At 42.4% G+C, this 18,646-nt stretch overlaps 1 protein-coding gene across 3 annotated transcripts in view; it reads left to right on the top strand.

The window, feature by feature from the left end:
* The window catches only part of VPS45 (vacuolar protein sorting 45 homolog), a 430,890-nt gene that overhangs the window by 368,645 nt on the left and 43,599 nt on the right, over positions 1-18,646 (top strand). For all 3 annotated transcript variants that reach the window (XM_069218226.1, XM_069218227.1, XM_069218225.1), the window contains one exon: positions 5,028-5,149. In XM_069218226.1, coding sequence (XP_069074327.1) covers positions 5,028-5,149 — 122 coding nt within the window. The remainder of the gene's footprint in view (positions 1-5,027; positions 5,150-18,646) is intronic.

The raw sequence follows: 18,646 nt of genomic DNA, 5'->3' as shown, positions 1-18,646 counted from the left end.
AGGGAACAATAACAAAGGAAGAGAAAAGCCATCTACATCTAGAGCATTGGTCTTTAAACTTATTAAAGCTGCGCCCCCCCCACCCCAGTAGAGAAAATCATCTGGGCTCCCCCCTTCTTAATTTTTCACAATTAATCTAATAAATTGGCAATGTTTAAATATGTCTAGACGTATTCAAACATTGCAGTTAAGTTATGTTACTGTTTTAAAAATGCAATCAAATACATCATACCAAACATATTGTTATGGTCAGGCAGGCCTTACTAAAGTGTAAAAGTGTCCACAGTGCAATTATTAGGGGTGTCTTTCTCTTTGACACAGACTCCCAGCTTGGATATAAATAACCAAATATATTAGTAATGGCCCATTACAAAGCCATTTACTGCTGCTCATTTTTTCAGCTTAAACAAAGCCGCATTTTCAACACAATGCTTATTTTGGCCAGAGCCTGGCACCCCCTCTGGGATCATTTGAGGTCCCCATATGTGGGGCCCACCCACCAGTTTGAAAACCACTGATCTAGAGGCTCCACTCGACATCCACCACCACACAATGACTCCCTCCCAACCCTACCAACTCACACCACTCCTGTAAGGAGATGGTGACAGCATTTTTACCCGCAATGGTCTCAAACTACCACAGATCAATAGGTACTTTCAGTTATCCAAAATGGTTAGTGTTTGGAGCTCACTTCCACTCCACCAAACATGCCCCCTTGTACTCACAGATTCTCACAAAAACGTCTCGCTTTTCCCAGAGAGGAAGTACAGGCTCTTGTTCTCAAAGGACTACAGAACCGGTGCCACTGCAACACCAGGGCGTGGGAGTTTCCTCCCTGTATTTCCTAATACCCCAAAAGACGGGTCTCTCTGACCAATATTAGATCTCAGACCCTTAAACCACTACATTCTCTCAGAACACTTGGCAGCTTCCATGTAACCATACGTCTACTGGTTTTAAGCCAATGTCCATGGATGCCTCAATGGAGGCAAACGTTGTGCATGATCCCCCTACTGGTTGTGATAAATGGGGTCTGCCTAAGAGTGCAGTAGCAACCACCACAAGGGTGTCAGACGTGGAAGGAAATTATGGAACTAGGAGCGTGGTAGGTGATCTTGCAGCTAGCCCGGTTCAGCGAGCCCAGGAAAAAAATTAGAACAACATACTTATCACAGTCATCTTTGGAGCTTCTTCTTATAGCGTCCATGCTGTGGTGGAGATGAGTAAAGTAAATGGAGTGGTTAAGTCCACATAAATTGTTAGGCGGGACACGTGCACAAGAGAGAAAAGGATCCACCCTAAACCACACCGAAAAGGGTCTACATATGATGGAGAGGTTGTACTCCAAAGTGGTTGCGAATTTACTCAAATCCACCAGTGCACTCTGCAGTCAAAAGCTAGGAACATCAATATTGCTGACAATGTTGTGGAAGTTGAAATAGAAGATTTTAGTAAAAGGAAAGTGTGAATAAAAGAAACGTTTGGTAAATGGAAAACAGCCAGGGGTATAAAGACCGATTCCTACTCGGAGGAAATGGGAACGCTTGAACACTGCCCAGATGAAAACATTTTGAAGTTGGATAATACAGTGGATGTTCTGGATAGTCAAAGGAGAGTAACACAGTTGAGGATACTGGATGAGGAGGGAAGGAGAGTATTCTCATAATAATTTGGGGTGCCTTTCATAAAGGATTAAGAAGAGCTTGCATGGACAAGCTCGCTTTGCTTCTATGAACGCAGGCGAAACAAAATGATACTGATAAAGACAGAATATTGTTGATAGTTCTGCAGTAGATGAACCAAAAATAATAGATGTTGAAGGACACAGACTAACGGAAGTAAGGCTTTTCCGGGTGGAAAAGTATATTATTTCTGCACCAAATCCATAGAACATTGTTTCTGAATCTACATCCAGAAACACTTTCTAGAAAAAGCATCATGCTGTTTATGAACAGATTCGAATTTTTGGGAAATGAAAGTCACAAACGTCCTGTACCTTGGCAATAATATGTTTACAAGAGTAGACAGCTAGGGTCTCCCCAGAATAGTGTCAGTGCCTCAGTGGTCTGCTTCATTATAGTGGTCAAAGTCCAGCTGTGCTTCTCAACTCTAGGGGATGAGCGAAGGAGAGGGGCGCTTGCTGTATCTTTAGACGTTTGAGGATCTCTAATCCGGGCAACGACAGAAGGAGAGCCAAGCTCCTTCCACAGGAAATGCAATTGATATGAAGGTTCATTAACAAGATCATCTCACCGGGCCCGTTCGGAGCACTGTTTTTCATTACATGAGCATCTCATATGCTGGGAAAATAATAACGGTAAATGTTTGAGTACTTGTTTTGTTATACGTAGAATAACTGTGGGGATCCGGACTGCACAAAATACCTTGAGTTTACTGGCAATAAAGAAATGTAAACAAAAAATATGTAAACTGCAGTCTGCACATAAAATACTCAAATACATTGAAATCAGCAGTTAAAAATATTTTATTGAAGGATTTAAATAGGAGTCTCAAACCGAAGGTGTCTACTGCTTTCGTCTCGTTTTTGGCAAAGTCTGTTCTTTTCAGGTTTCTAATAATAGAGCCGTACATTGCCTGAGTGATTAAATCAGCTGATGACTATTAGCAAGGCCTATATTTATACATACTGCCCAAAATAAAGGAGATGAATGAAGGAAAGATTTTATGTTTGAAGCAGGCAAGATTAAAATAGCCCAGCTGCTAGAATTACAATATATAGCTATGTGGGGATGCTTAGGTATAGGACTGATCTTTGGTTTTATCTTTAAGTCTTCAGTTGCCTTCTTTAATTTAACAGTTTCAAAATGTTCAAAAGGCCTGTAACCTGAAAATACCCGTATGAGCTCCCTCACAAAATGAGATGAAGCAAGAGTTGTCAGGGTTAAAATGAAATGCATTTGGCCCACTGTGCTAAGACCTTGCTCAACACAATTGCCCACAGCGACTACTCCATCTGTTCAATTGACAATGTATTTTGCCAAATAACCAACAATTGTTGAACCAGCCTAATACTTCCTCCTCGTAGCAAAATCAGACAGACTGGCCCAGGGTGAATAGAGTTTAACGCAGAGGTTAATTTTCTGGTGTTCAAATTGATTCATAGCCCTAACCAGTAGCCTCCTTAATTGAAGCAGGCCATTTTCCTTTTCTTCACTTTCAGTCACAAACCCACTTTGCTATCTACTCCTGCACCCTCCATCACTGGAGGGCCCTAACCCTTGATACCTCCCACTGTCCTGAACATGCTCCAAAAGCCTCACACCACCTTCTCCAACGTGACACCTCCCAATCTCCACTAATTCCCACTCCCTGGCTTTTGGCATCACACATGCAGAGCCATGGAGCCATCTTGTAAACTATGTTACAGTCTAGTTATGGTGTCGCCGAGTGTAGTTGTGTTTTGCATGGAGAATGGTAGCCCCAGATATGCATATGCCACTGAGTTGTGGAAGATGCCAAATATCTTACATTGTTGACTGTAGACCACTGAACACTGGGATGCTATCCATCGGCTTAAACTATAACCACCGAACATGTTTTGCCCTGTCCTCGAGTGAATGAAATCTCTCCTCATCTGTTTCCATAAACACATTCTCTTAGTTGCAGAATCTAATTTCGAGATGCACTCGCAACTCCAACATCTTCATCTAGCAGCACATGTCCATTTCCATTTGGCAAGAATGATCACTTTATTTCTGCTGAACACTAACAGTCTGTGGTCCAAGCCTTGTTATTTCCCAACTGGATGAGGGGATGCAGTTCTGGTTCTTGTGCCCATGTACTCTGTTGTTATGCTGTTTATATTCTAGTGAGTGCCCGGTAATTCAATCATGCCCCCCCCATCCGTACATTCCATCGGGAGTGCAACGTCAAAATAGATTGTTTCTGGAAGTGTGAGAATTTCCCGGAGTCATTTTACCCTTGCACACTTCCTCTGAGGCTTTATTAAAAAGAAGGCCTGTGTGAGCCCTTTGCAGCAACGACAACACTTTTTGGATGACCCTTTACCCAGCACAACACTACTTGCAAACCACCGAGTTTTAGAAAAATGTTTTATTTTAGATTTTTAGATTAAATTTGGCTACATCAGGTCTCTGCTAGTTTTTTAATGTATTCAATACTTTGAGTTTTTGAAGTTATTAAATTATTTTTTATTTAATTGTTTATATGCTTGTACATATTTAATTGTATTTGTTTTTTTGTGCAGCACTTCAATGTCTGTACGCCATGGAGGCATGCAAGAAACATTTAATAAAATATAATATTAAATACAAATGACTTGTGTTTACATAACTGGTGACATTCAGCACCATCTCTCCCACTTACGGTTATTTGCTATGATCGACCAGCAGAGTTTGTATGCACTGTTTGTTGTAACCTTTATATGACAGTTATATTTAAAATCCTAACTATATAATCAATTTGAAATCAACAAATAATGCGCTGCATTGTTAAAGTGGTCTTCGACACTTACAGAACAAAGCTGAACATATTTAGAATTTCATTTTAAACCACCAGGTCCCTGCATCTAGAGGTGTGACTCGTGTGTTTTACTAAAATTAGATGCTGTGTCAGACAGAAGAGCGGAGAATGTCCCAGTTGAGCAGCCGGGCCCTTTCTTGGCGCATCTCTCCGAGACCAAGCTGATTTTGTGTCTTAGTCACTGTTTTATCACAGTACACGGCCCACTATGGACCCTTAGGCACAGGAGAGCCGAATTTGTTAAAGCTCATTCCTGATGTTGACACCTTGTCAGCACACAAACCATCGCCTTACATGAATATTTTACTAAAAGTCCCCCCCTGCTACCTGCATACAACAGTTGACTGAGTGAGTGGATTTTGTATCTCACTTCCCTTCACACCTCCTAGTTGACGAGTGAGCTGCTTCCTCTGTCATGAAAGGTAAATGTGTGCCTGGTTGGCTTCAGCTATGTGGTAGGTACTAGGGTGTTGTATCAATTGCTCTAAAGTAGTCCAATGCGCCTGTGCCTTATCTCATTTTAGGGAGTAGAAAATGTGTACACTCAACACCAGCCCCTCCTGCAAGAGACTCTGGACCAGCTTATCAAAGGGAGATTGAAAGATAACCTTTTTCCATACCTGGGGCCCAGCACCCTCCGAGACAGGTAAGAAAAGGTGGCTACCCTTGCAACAAAACAGTGCATTTTGATCAGAAAGCATTCTAGGGCAAAGCTTTGCAAGGGAGGCTGCCTAAGAGATCACCTGCAGAGGGAGCGTCAAAGTGGCACTTTGCATACATACGCAAACATGAGCACTGTGTGTGCAGGTAAAAAAATGACAGCCATGTCTGCAGATCAGGCATGTTCTGGGTCCAGCCCCTGTAAAACTAATGAAGAAAGCAGTTTCTGACTGGGGCCCAATGATATTGGCAAGGAGAGGCACCTTTTGGCCTAGGTTCAGGCATCGTGCTGAATAGTTAGTGAGAGGTTCTTTTCTGGATCTTAATTCCTTACCTATGAAATAGCAATAGTTTGTTGAGACACAGGACTTATAAACCTAAAAGATACGAAAGTAATGGTACGTTTTCTCCTCGAAGTCAGTTGTCTAGTAGACCTTTAAAGAATGTCAGCTACGTAGCAGAACAGATGTGTCCTGGCCGATAGCCACTGCTCTTCAATACTAGTTAGGTATGGTTTGTTCAGACCGGGGGCTGTAGGGCATAAGAGGCAGGAAGGGGCGTTTTAAATCATACTGGAGCCCACTAACACATGAGAAGGTGATGGCAAACAATTCCTGACCACATTCCCTGAACCTAGCAAGACCAGTAAGGAATAGGATCTCATGACTTTCTGACCCTGGCATTGTCCTCTCTCCTTTGGGATGTATGTGACATAACCTATGAGCCAGCAAGGAATAGCAACCCCCAACTTCGGTCCATTAACATAAAAAGTCAATAAAGAATTATATGTTCTGGCCTATTCCCAGTATCTAACAAGACGTGATGGAAGCAAGCAGTCTCCACACAAAAGTCACACTCTATTATGGTCCCAAAACCTTTCAAAATGGATAGCATGCCAACCATCTCTTCACACAAGGCATATCCTGATCTGGGCTAATTTCCTATAGTACCTTTGAGGAATACTTTTATGCACTGTTACAGGCGGGCCAGAGAGGCGCTACCCATTAAAATAACTTTGTTTTATGTAGAGTGGAAGGGAGAAACGATTCTTCTAATCACAGCAGCTGGATCTGCTATGCAGCTAAATAAATTACAAGCTGACGATCCAGTGTATCAGAAGCTGATTTATAGAAGAATTCTTCAGTGATCCTCGAGGTGAAAGGACATCCTGTAGTTGTCACAGATCTGTTTTGTTTCCCTTCCATATTTGAAGATGGGGTAGATGTCTTTCCATCCGTGGATGGAACCGAGGACACCATTACTGGAGCAGGGAAGCCAGTGGTGTGTGTCGAACTAGATGTAGCCTTGATATAGTGAAAAGATGTTGAATGCTTTCAGCCCACCATTGGTTCACAAGGGGAAAGATGCATACGGATAATTAATATAAGGAACTAACAATGAGAGCCATCAGTAAGGGTACGCACAGGAGTGATCATTTTATTTATAACAAATGTATTACTTTTTTTTATTTTGAATGCCTGTACTACAAAAATAAATAATTCAGAGCATAGTGTAAACTAGCTAACTAATAAATCACTACCCTGTAGTATGTGCTTTTGTTGTGAGATTTCAAGGTTCTGTAGAACTCACACCAGAGATGTTTGTACCTTTCGCTGGTTCGGTTATTCATTTCTGCAAATTATGAAACAATATGTGCTTTTGTGGGTATCTCAATGCAGCCAACCTAAGAGGTAAAGGAGACTGGAGCGTGCCTACAATCTGATGGTAGCAGTGTGCAGCAGGCATACTCAACTAACGTCTGATTGTAGGTTCTGGAAAAGCATCCTAACCGTTCAGCTGTCATAGGACCTATGCTGTGCTATAAACTTGCACGAGTTATAGAATCTGGTTTAAAGGTTACAGTTTAGGATTTAGAATTTAGGATGCAACTCAAAATGTACATTCTAGACACAGGTTGAATGTTAGGGTTTGTGGTTGGGGGTTAAGGTTGTGATTGGATTATGTCGACCACATTGACCTGAGACGTGTTGTCCATATTGCCAATGGCAGTGAGACCAGTGCTTAGCAGCTTTGTGGTTGAGGTCATGCAAAACGTCCCCTTCTGGCAGTAGATCTGTTAATAGATTTCAGTATCTCACTTGTCAGTCAATCCTGATATGTGATGCTGATTTTTTTTTACAAACCCTGCCAAAAATAATTAACGGCTGAACAATCTTGAGGTGAAAGTTTCTGAAGCATTTCTTGATTTTTTTTTAGTTTTATAAGTGCCTCCCTAGCTATGTTACTGGACAGGAACTGATTGGATCAAGTGGTAAGAAAATGACTGCTTGGGAGCACAGTGATGAATTGTTGGCCCTGTAGCATGACTTCACCAACTTTACAGTCTCTTTGGTGTTTTTTTTTTAGATATTAGTGCTAATTTTGTTGTTGTTATTTCACACAGCACATTTCAGTATTTTCTTTGATTTGTTATACTTTGTGTTTGTTATTTAAGATTTAGTTTGTTTTACCTTTATGTTAGGTATCATTGGTAGTTAGCATCGCTCTCGCCTTAGCTGTTAGAGCAAGAGAAGGCTGCGTCACTATGCGTGAAATGTCCCAAAAGATACATTGCTGTTTACCTCCTCACTGCGCAGAGATAGGGGCAACAGGTGTGATGAGTGCAGTAGGAATTATTCTATCTGCTGAGATGTGAGGACACCATTGTGATGTGAGACTGGTACGGTACTGAAACACCATAAGCAAAATGTCGTCTGCCAGAAAATTGTGTCCTAAGTATCATTACAAAAATATGGCGCACTTTGAGGTAACAACAGCCAATCTACTCCCAGCTGAACAATATTTTTGTAAACAATGTTTAGGGTACAATATCTGAATCAGAATACTGTTTCTGCCAATATTCTTACTTAGCAATATTCAGACTAAAATGTTGAGGGTAATATGTGCCTTAATAGTTGGCACTGTCAGGGAGGAGTTGGAGGTTGATATTAGCATTGCAGGGAGTGGGCGCAACAAAGTCCTCACAGGATAAACGTCATCCCTGCCAGAGTTACCCTAAAGTCCTCTCCCTGTCTGCCTGTGAGCGGAACCACAGTTGTCAGGTCTTATTCGTGGGGAGCTGTGTCATCTCACCGTGGAAGTGGTGAGCTTCTGGTTTCCCTTGCTTCTGAGAAACATAAGTGGGTATTTCAGGGACGACTGCTCACCTGTGATACGCACTGGAGCATCCGTCCAGCCTCTCCATTGTGGCCTCCTGAAAAATCAGGTCGTGCAGACTGTTACAAAGACTCATGCATTCAAATTAGGTGTCAGGTCACCTTGTTTATAAAGCCAAAGTGTTATTACTGTCACTTTAAATACACCTAATTACACTGTAAGATAAAGGAACAATAAAACTGTAGATTCTTTTTTGCCACAAGATCTACCACTTATCTGCTTTCAGAAGTTATCTTGCTAATATTCCTTTGCTCTCTGCTTACTCCTTTTGTTGGCTCTGAACAGAGCGCTGAAATTATCAGCTGGTATGAGAACATGGCTTGAAAGCAATAGCTCTGAATAGGCAGGGATAGGGGCACTGCTAAGCCCAAAAGTGGCAAGCACTGACAAAGAAGACAGCTACGGTTGTGTTATTGATGCGCGTGCAGGGTGGAGGCCGCCTGTAGGGAGAAGCAGAACCAGCCAAGACATCAGGGTTGTTCAGCACCTACCACCATCTACAGGTGAATAACCATACACACAACAGGTAGTCTGGCTGGAGCTGGCTGTGTACTGGAGATCCAATTCATAAACAATGCTATGCACCCTACACTTTAAATTGTATTGATGCAGGTGAGCAGCAATTGGGAGACACTTTAGAATTACTCACCCTTGCCATGATACAATGCGGTGACATACATAAATACCAATGCACATGAAACATCTAATAGGCAGAATCCACTTTCCCTGAGATACTCGGCTGTCCAAAAATGTTATTTATCAATATATTGTTAATATTTTGGGTAACTTCAGCATGTTGTCTTTTAACTACTTTAGAGCTGTTCGAGACCTTGGAGATAGCAAATGATAATGACTGGGTAATTAGAAGTAGAGAAGACGATATGAGAAAAGGGAAACACGGAGAGTTTCAGTTCATGTACAGGCAGAGTGCTGTGCCCAGCAAACCTCAAGGGAAGCAGTCAGTTGTGCTCTTACCCACTCTACCCACATCGTCTAAAGAGACACACTTCCTGATCAGTGGCGGCCGGCAGTTTTAGGAGGGAGGGAGGGGGCGGGTTGGAAGCACACTCACACTTTCACACACACACACACACACACACGCACGCACATCCATTAACAACACTCATCAACATTCAAACATACACGCACGCAACAAACATGCATTAAAAAAGATCTTACACACACTTACCTTCAGCTTTGGAGGTCCCAGGAGGGTTGGGACTGCTGCCTTGCCTCACTGGCTTACCTTAGGTAAGCCAATGAGAGAAGGCAGCAGTCCCAGCCTCGTCACAGAGTGGGATGGGGTCAGTGGGACTGCTGACCCCATCCCACTCTGTGACAAAGTGTCACTGATTGACACTCGCCCCGGGCGCTTCAGGGCTTAAACCTAAAGCGCCCAGGTCGAAGTCAATGGGTGACGTTTTCCTCGTCATCCGGGGGAGGGCCTCGAGGCACCTTTTCTGAGCCGATAAGGTCACGCCCATAAGAGCTGTGACCTCTTCAGCCCAGCAAAGTTCAGCTCAGGCAGCCAGTAGTCTGTGCAAATCGCGCATGTCTGCTCCTGGCTGCCTGACCTGAACATGAAAAGTGTCTGTCAGGCTGACCTTTGCTCAGCCCGACAGCCACTCTTCATAAGGGGCAAAAGGTGGGGGGGGGGGGCGTGGCCCCTCCACCCTAAAGGACGGGCCGTGCCTGTTCCTGATGCATCTCTCCTTCCACGTTGCATAGTTTGCATGCAGAGCACAGAGATTAATACAATGGGAGGGATAAGATGCAGTTGGTGTTCTATTCCGCTCTTTGTAAACCTCAAGGAAGTCCATTATGGTCTTGTTCAGATTCTTGCAGATTAAAGCCAGCTTGACTCCAAGGTCCATGTGACGTCCTTGATTGGTCCGGTCCTCAAGGAGGCTTCCATTAGGATTCAGTCATCATGGCCATTTACAGATCTTCTTGGTCAGGGAGCAGCTCTCTACCGCAGGATGAGCAGATCCACTCCTGCTACTTACAAGTCGATCCACAGATTGGCTCCAGCTCCAATTCTTTTTCTCAGCACTTCAGGAAGGAAAGTAGCAGCAGGTCACATTTTCTGGCAAACATCTCTCAGCTGGTTCAGTCTCCCATCGGGGGGTAGATATGCAAAGGAGTTTCCAACCTTCTATCATCTGCAAAAGAAACCTTGACATTGCTACCCCTAAAGGGTTACTTGTCTAGAGAAAGTAACATTGCTGCAGACTGTGTGGCACTGTTAAATTTTAGAGTACCCCCACACAAACTTTCCAGTTACTCTCACTACGCAGAATAGGCCTCGTTCTCTGACAGCCTTACCTGGATCGTCAGGTATCATGCTTTCCTTACTGGGAGTTTTAAATGCCCTAAAATGTCTGGACTGTTTGAACGTATCACACATGGAACAACTTGGCAGCAATGAGTATTTTGCCTGCAGTTTGCAGTGGATTATCAAGCCTCCTTTGCCTGCCTTGCAATGTTGGCCATCAGTGAAAACACAAACACTTTGCAATTCAAAACAATACATAGCTTACTCACAGAGTAGAACAAAAAGGTGATGAGAGAGAGAGAGGAGAGAGAAAGAAAGAAAGAAAGAAAGAAAGAAAGAAAGAAAGAAAGAAAGAAAGAAAGAAAGAAAGAAAGAAAGAAAGAAAGAAAAAGAAAGGTTCGAGCTGGAGTCCCAAAGAGGACCCACCTATGAGTATAGCAGTGCGACCTACGGTGCCTCACAGCGAAAACTAAAAGGTTGTATGAGAATGCTTGAGGCAGTCTGAACTAAAACTAGTCGGCCCACATTTCACTGTTCTCTCTGTCTTCCATTATAAACGAGGACTGCTAATATGCAAATCAGTTTTGGCTATTCCCGGAAGGCACAGTGCAACTTGGGAGGCAACCTAACTCCTTGTCATGGACAAGGAGACTATTGGCAGCCCAAATCATTGATATGGAATGTGTTACTCTAATTAGTACTGTAGAAGCAAAACAAAAGAACTACAATATAGAGAATGCATTAGGTTGTTGTCACACAAAAACCCTGTTCTGGAAACAGTGCCTGTGATGACATGGTTTGAGGTGGCCACCTCAAATCCAACCAGTCCTCCATGCCCCGTCCGTTGTCTTTCTTTTACACGTTGCCAGTATTCAGTTAATTCGGAAATAGCTCCTTTAGCTTGTCCTTTTGACACTCAGCATTAAGTGTTATTTGACTGTTTTGGAGCTAAGGTGCTGCTCTCCATTTACACAGCCATTGAGTGAAAATATTAAAGCAGTATTGTTAGACAGGAGAGAGTGTGTGACTTCTTTGAGTAGGAGCTCTTTACATGTGTTATTTTACTGCTGCAAAGTTGCAGTAGTACGTGGCATGTGCTGATGTAGTGTCTACTTCCAAACAAGTATTGACAAAATTAATAAGTCTGTCGTGGAGCAAAGTCCTCTTATTTTTTTTATGGAAAATTATGCACTATGCCAAGAGTCAAAAATATTTTGTAAAAATGTAATGTAGTTCTCGAGCACTTCAGGTCTGACTCTGAAGTGCACTTCTTTTCAGACAGCTGTGTGCATGTGATCAGGCAAAATTTCATCAATCGCAGTGAAGAGTTCCAAGTGATGAAGAGGGTGGGCCGAAACCCTTTGTGTGAATGTGTGTGTGTGTATATATATATATATATATATATATATATATAATATGTGTTCGATGGCATGTGTAGTTGCAGATAAACATGCTGTGCATATTATATATATAAAATATTTTATTGTGATTTGTTTTTGTGTGAAGAAAACATGAGAATTGATACACAGATAAAGCTGGCTCTAGCCCAGAGCTAAAAAAACCCCCAAAAAACTGTAGTTTTTGGAAGAACTTTCGTGCTTGAGTTCTCCAGCATTCCATTCAAAAACATTTAACACTTAACTTGTTTGTACTAATAATAGGTTTATTGTTCTTTCCTTCGAGAAGAAACCTGCAGCTAAACAATGACAGGGTGAAGCCTGACATGTTTCCATTTTAAAATTTGAGATTTAAACTTTATTAATCAATGCCATTGTTTCGCTTTATATTAGAATCTTACAATAAATGTGTTTCTTCAATGCAATTCTCTTTTTTGTGTTCATATAGTTCATGTAATATTTAGACAGTACAGTTTGACGGGTTGTTCGGGAGCGGCTGATCAGAAAGGACAATGTGTAGGTGAGGCCTGAGGGTTCTGTTTAGTATGGTTACCGCCTGAAGTTTCCTGTCATATTACAAATGGTGTTCTACCACGTATCAGAGTTTTAATATTGATATGCATTTAATTTGACTACACAATATAGACTACCGACATATTTTCAAGGTAATGAGATGTAGAGTATGTAATAGTAAATGTATTCTTGCCATTTATGCAAACAGAGATTACAGAATTATTGACCACGATATTGTGACAGAACACTGTCAAAAGTAATCTGTGGACTTAATACACAAAATGGAATGCTGAGCACATAGGGTTCAGCAAATTACCGTCTGCACAAGTCAATCTGAGAGTTTAGACATCATCTAAATGGGGTAGCGAGGGTCTTGGCGAGAAGTACATTTGGCCATGTTTATGTTTATTTAAAAAAAAAGCTATTTTTCACCTTCAGTTCCATCAGTAAATCATACAAACAGGGGCTTGTAATGCGTGACAATCACTCCACAAACACATTCACAGAAAATAACAGAAGCCATCTACAACAATGAAAAACCGGCACAATCCTGTACAGCCTCCTCAACCGTTACTCTCTTGCCATGAGACTGAGTTTCTGCAGTGTCAGAGGTCCCTCCGAAGACATAAGCTGCAATGTATATGGAAATCAACGTAACATAACCATAAGTGGACAAAGATCAGCCTTATTCCATAGCCTTGTATCCTATTTGCATATAAAAGTCATGAGACAACAGAATGGTTCCCATAAACCAGCTTGCTTCCCGTTGGACAAACGCTGGCTGATAATTTAACTGTGGCAGACTTTCATCCATGTTCACAAATCAAAGGACATGCCCTGCCCCAGCTCTGAAGTGCAAAATCACCAAACCTTGCTTTTGATTTTCTTTAAGAGGTGCAATAGATTTTATACAAGCTAGCTTCTTATTATAATGGAAAAAAGTATGTCTTTGACTCTAGCTAATTTCATACTTGACCAGAACTGTTATCAACTATTAATTATATTGTGGAATTTCCCACATTTTGCAGCTTTCTGATTGTTCATAGATTTGGTTCACCTTCTAAAACGTTGTGTCGCCCAAAAGATGGAAAAGTAAAATCAAGTCACTTAGAGTATGTTCAAATTATCTACATTTTATACTTCTGTAGCAATTCATCTCTTTTGATTGTTTTCGGTGTCTTAGATGCTATCGCAAGACACCTAGCTGCATCTAGTTTTCACTCATAATTTTATTCCTAATCATAAAACAGCTAGGGGTAAATTCACTATATCACCCAAAGAGTAAAAAGTTCTTGGCAACTAGCAGAGTGATCTGCTGTTCTGTCTATCTTTGTGTTTCATTGCTGTTCAGCTACTCTATTTAAAAGCTTGTATGTATGTGGTATTGGTGGAATGCAAACAGAGCTGAAAGGCAGTGGAGTGTACACAGGGCTAAGGGCAATGATACTGTCTCAGTGGCACAAGAGTGGCACCTTGGTTCCAAGAGCGGAAGAGGTCTATTGCAACATCATCATGTAGGTTTCTAAAGCAGCAAGCCTTCAATTGTTTCATAAAGCGGAGCCGAATTTGGGTGTTCTTGATGGAGATGGTGAAATTTGGGGTTATAACCTGTGCAAGCTTGTATAGTTGTAACAATGTTGGCATAGTTGGTACTTACTGTTCTTGGCAATTAGCTTGAAGTCTCTTTCGGTGTTGTTGGGCTTCATGTAGGGGGTGAGTATTCAAGTCTGGATGAGGTGCAGCCAGTGTTCGATGCATGGTATATCTGCAGCAGAGGAGACTTAAATACAGTTGTGTCATCAGCATATTTGGGAAATTTGATGATGTTACTGGTGGATAGAATCTGAAGGGGCACCATGTAGCTATTATTGTTGACGGCAGACAAGATCGAACCTTCACACCTTGGGGGAGATTTAGCAGGTGATACAGACCCTCTAGGGCCTCGAGGTCACCAAGTGATGGGCATGTGTCGTTAGAATAAGTAAGAATTAAAAATAAATGTGGTGAGCCTCTTTAACTTCAATACTTTATCATGACGCTTTTTGAAGGGTTATCATGTGCCCAGATGTTGCATTTGTTTTGTTTCTTCACCCTGCAACGCTATCTTGTATAGAGAGTATTACCTCTTGTTTATCAGTTTAAAAAATGCAATTATATAAGTGTGATCATGTTTCTGTCTTTTATGTGAGAGGCAGTCTTTAGGACTAATAATTCTTAAACATAGTGAAAGTCATTGCTCTGCAACATTGGGTAGACGCTCCGAATTAGCAGCAAACAGTAAGGTATTTCTTATATTTTGTATCATTCCTTTCTTCTCAGACTGATTTGGCCTTTTTTTTTTTGTAAACCATCCCTAATTTTCCTCCACAGTTGATTGTGTTCTAAGTTTGGTTTAGAAATGTTTCTTACTGCTTCCCTTCGAGTACTTCTGCCTGCAAATGCACTCCTTTACATAATTCCCTCTTTCAGTCAGCGGTCTATTTTTATCCTTCTCTTATTTGTTTTGATCTGCTTTCTGTGCTGCTTTATAGGCCACTTTTGATCAAATCATCAGCCATATCTAACGAGTCTCAAACCTAATCCAACATAAGGTTTTTTTCGCTGGCCCTGACCACTCCCGCAGGGTAACCCCAAGCTTCTGTCTTAAAGAGAGCAGTGTGTTTGAGGGGAGCCCATAATTCTCCTTGAGAGCAGTGGAAGTTGCAGTTGTAATAAATGCCCACACATCAGAAGATGGGTTAACAGAGCTCTGTGGGGGGCGGATGTGTTCGCTGCCAGCTCATCTGACAGAAGCGGAGGGGAAGAAAAGCTGCACGTTGTCTTCTAACTTTAGCAACACTATCAAGCGCATACATCTCTGGCGATATAATGGTATGCTGCCAAGAGATGGGGCTGTTCAGTGCCAGCACGGGCACGATGTCCTCTCACAGGAAGGCTGACATCATTCTACACTTTAAAAAATTGATGCCAGAAAAAATTAGAGCTTTGTACTCAGAATGGTCTGAATAGCTATTGATGGTCATTTGAAGGCCACATTGTTGGCAGGTTTTAACGTCATTCAAGTAGGTACGCGTTTGTTATATTGATCTGTAACTGTGGTTCGAGTAATGCAAAGGGCTCCTACATTTCAGAGTAGGATGTTAAGGCTCAGGGAGCAAAAGTGATTTGTATAGAATGACGCCTTTTGGTGACGTAGTTAAATAAGCCTCAGAAGGTGATCTCCTGGTTCCTCTGTCAGTAACTCACCCCCCACCTCGTCTCCTCCTCTGAGAACTGTTGTGTGATTGACACGTGCAGTTTGAGTCTACCAGCAATCGATAGTTTTGTGGCATTGAACTGATTTGAGCAACAAAAAATAATCTGTGTGTTTTACGTTGTGTGGCACAGAGAGTACCCTTTCAGACTTGTTCAGTTTACCTGGTGTACACACACATCAGTGAACAGAAGTCAGTCTATGCTGAGAACTTCACAAGATTTCTGCTGGTTTTTCCGATATAAAAATTGCTTTTTTTCCAACCATCTTGATGGGCTTGTGGATAGTTGTAAACAGCAACTGCTCACACTTTAGTACATAACTTTGTGGGTGGAGGGGAAACACCTAAGCCCCTTCGATATACAATCACTTAAAACCCCTATGATTTGTCAACAGTTACTTCTGCAAAAATGTCAATCCACGTGCTCATATCATGTTAGTTCCACAGCAAAAAGACCGCTACAAATGTAGCTGTCAAGTACCCAGATATTTTAATCAAGTTGGGAGGAAAACCACAATTTTCCGAGAGCAATAAAATAGTTCTGTTTAAAGCATATGCTATATCCTAATTTAAAAAATACAATAACCAGTAGTCATTTTAGATTTAATTTCATTTTTACAACCGGTAAGAATATATGGTAAAACTGAGTAGTGAATCCAGCTATCTAGTTGTATCACTTGAATGATGTATTATAAAGCAATTGTGTACGATTATCATTTTATAAGCAAATAATACAATCTAGTTTTTAATTCCATTTTTTGATTGTTTTTTTTTTTTGGTAATCCATGTTTATCTGCAGATATCAGATCACATAAGATTAAGATTATAAGTATAATGTAAAAGCTCTCTAAACCCTACCACACTCAGTACCCACAGTCATCTGGCTTCCTAAATGCCCACACCCCATTAGCTGATATCTTCGAGCATTCATACTCCTTTTCAGTGGGGCCTAAAATCTCTCAGTTACTCTTTTTGACATGTCTGTCTTTTCGTGCATACTTCTAAAAATCCTGTGGTTTGGCACGTCCCCACCCCACTTCTCTCTTACAACTGAAACTTCTATTGCACTCACCCATTGAGTGAACTCTCTACAACACCGTACTTCTCAAATTCTGTCACTTTGCCCTAGAAGTGTGTTTCCTTTAACTTAATTTGTATTTATTATAATTTGTTTGTGAGTGAAGCTTTAGACTTGAAATGTTTATGTTAGTATCATTCTGGTGTAAACTGGTGAAAAATACAGAGAACCTGCAAAATGGTTAAGGTTAACAGAGCTGAATGGTGAGGAAATATATAGTTCGGTGGCATGTGTAGCTGCAGATACACATGCTGTGCATAGTCCGCCGTCTGGTGTTGGGTCGGAGTGTTACAAGTTGTTTTTCTTCGAAGAAGTCTTTTCGAGTCACGAGACCGAGGGACTCCTCCCACTTCGGTTCCATTGCGCATGGGCGTCGACTCCATCTTAGATTGTTTTTTTTCCGCCATCGGGTTCGGACGTGTTCCTTTTCGCTCCGTGTTTCGGGTCGGAAAGTTAGTCAGAATCAACGGAAAATTCGTCGGTATTGTTTCGTTCGGTATCGGGATAGTTAGGGCAAATCGACACCGAGCCTTATAGAGCTCCGGTAACCCTTCGGGGTATTTTCGATCCCCCGTTGGGGCCTGGTCGGCCCGACCGCGTGCAACATCGATACTGATGGAACGGACCCCGTTCCGATTCTGTCCTAAATGCCACAGTAAATATCCTTATACAGACCAACATTTGGTCTGTAACTTGTGCCTGTCCCCCGAGCACAAGGAAGAGTCGTGTGAGGCCTGTCGCGCGTTTCCGTCGAGAAAAACGCTCAGGGACCGAAGAGCCAGGAGGTTGCAGATGGCTTCCACGCCGACAGGACAACAAGGGTTCGAGGAGGAGGAAGAAGAAGAAACTTTCTCCATCCGCGATTCGGATTCCGAAGAATTCGACGTCGACGAGCAACCAACCGTGAGTAAGACGTCGAAAGAAAGATCACACGAGAAAACAGACAAAGCCCAGGGGACGCCACTGCCAACAGGCCATGGCATAACCCATAAAGTAGGTGACCGTCCATCGGCACCGAAAAAGGGCGAGCTGGTGCCGAAGTCGTCCGACTCAGGTCGAGACACAGGCACGCAACACTCTTGGGACCGAGAGAGTGGTGCAGAAAAGGCTCGACACCGAGATAGCGGCACCGAAGCTACTCGACACAGAGACAGCGGCACCGAAGCTGCTCGGCACAGAGATAGCGGCACCGAAGATGGTCGCACCGAGAGGCCAAGACACCGAAAAAGAGAAAGATCTCGTCGGAGCCGAAAACAACTAAAGACACGGTTTCGGTGCCAAAACACCCGGCAACCGAACCAAAAACCAGTTCCTACTCAGAGGAACAATCACTGTCCTCCCAACTAAAAAGACACAGATTTGAGGAGGAATTACAAACTACAGCGGTAGATCACACGCAAAAGCGGATCTTTATCCAAAGGGGTACAGGGAAAATCAGCACTCTTCCCCCAATCAGAAGGAAAAGGAAACTTGACTTCCAGCAACAAGACAAGCCACCACAAGCAAAGGTGGTAAAGAGGGTCACTCCACCACCCTCTCCACCACATTCAACTCATGTATCACCGGCACAGACTCCACCACAATCACCAGCTCATACCACCATGAGCCAGGATGATCAGGCAGCATGGGACCTCTATGATGCTCCAGTATCGGACAATAGTCCAGAGTCGTACCCAACTAAACCCTCACCACCTGAGGACAGTACAGCATATGCACAGGTGGTAGCTAGGGCAGCCGAATTTCATAATGTATCTCTACATTCGGAGCCTATTGAGAATGACTTCCTCTT

Source organism: Pleurodeles waltl, chromosome 12 (assembly GCF_031143425.1).
Source record: "Pleurodeles waltl isolate 20211129_DDA chromosome 12, aPleWal1.hap1.20221129, whole genome shotgun sequence".
Classification (NCBI taxonomy): domain Eukaryota; kingdom Metazoa; phylum Chordata; class Amphibia; order Caudata; family Salamandridae; genus Pleurodeles; species Pleurodeles waltl.
This window is presented reverse-complemented; position numbering and strand designations above follow the sequence as displayed.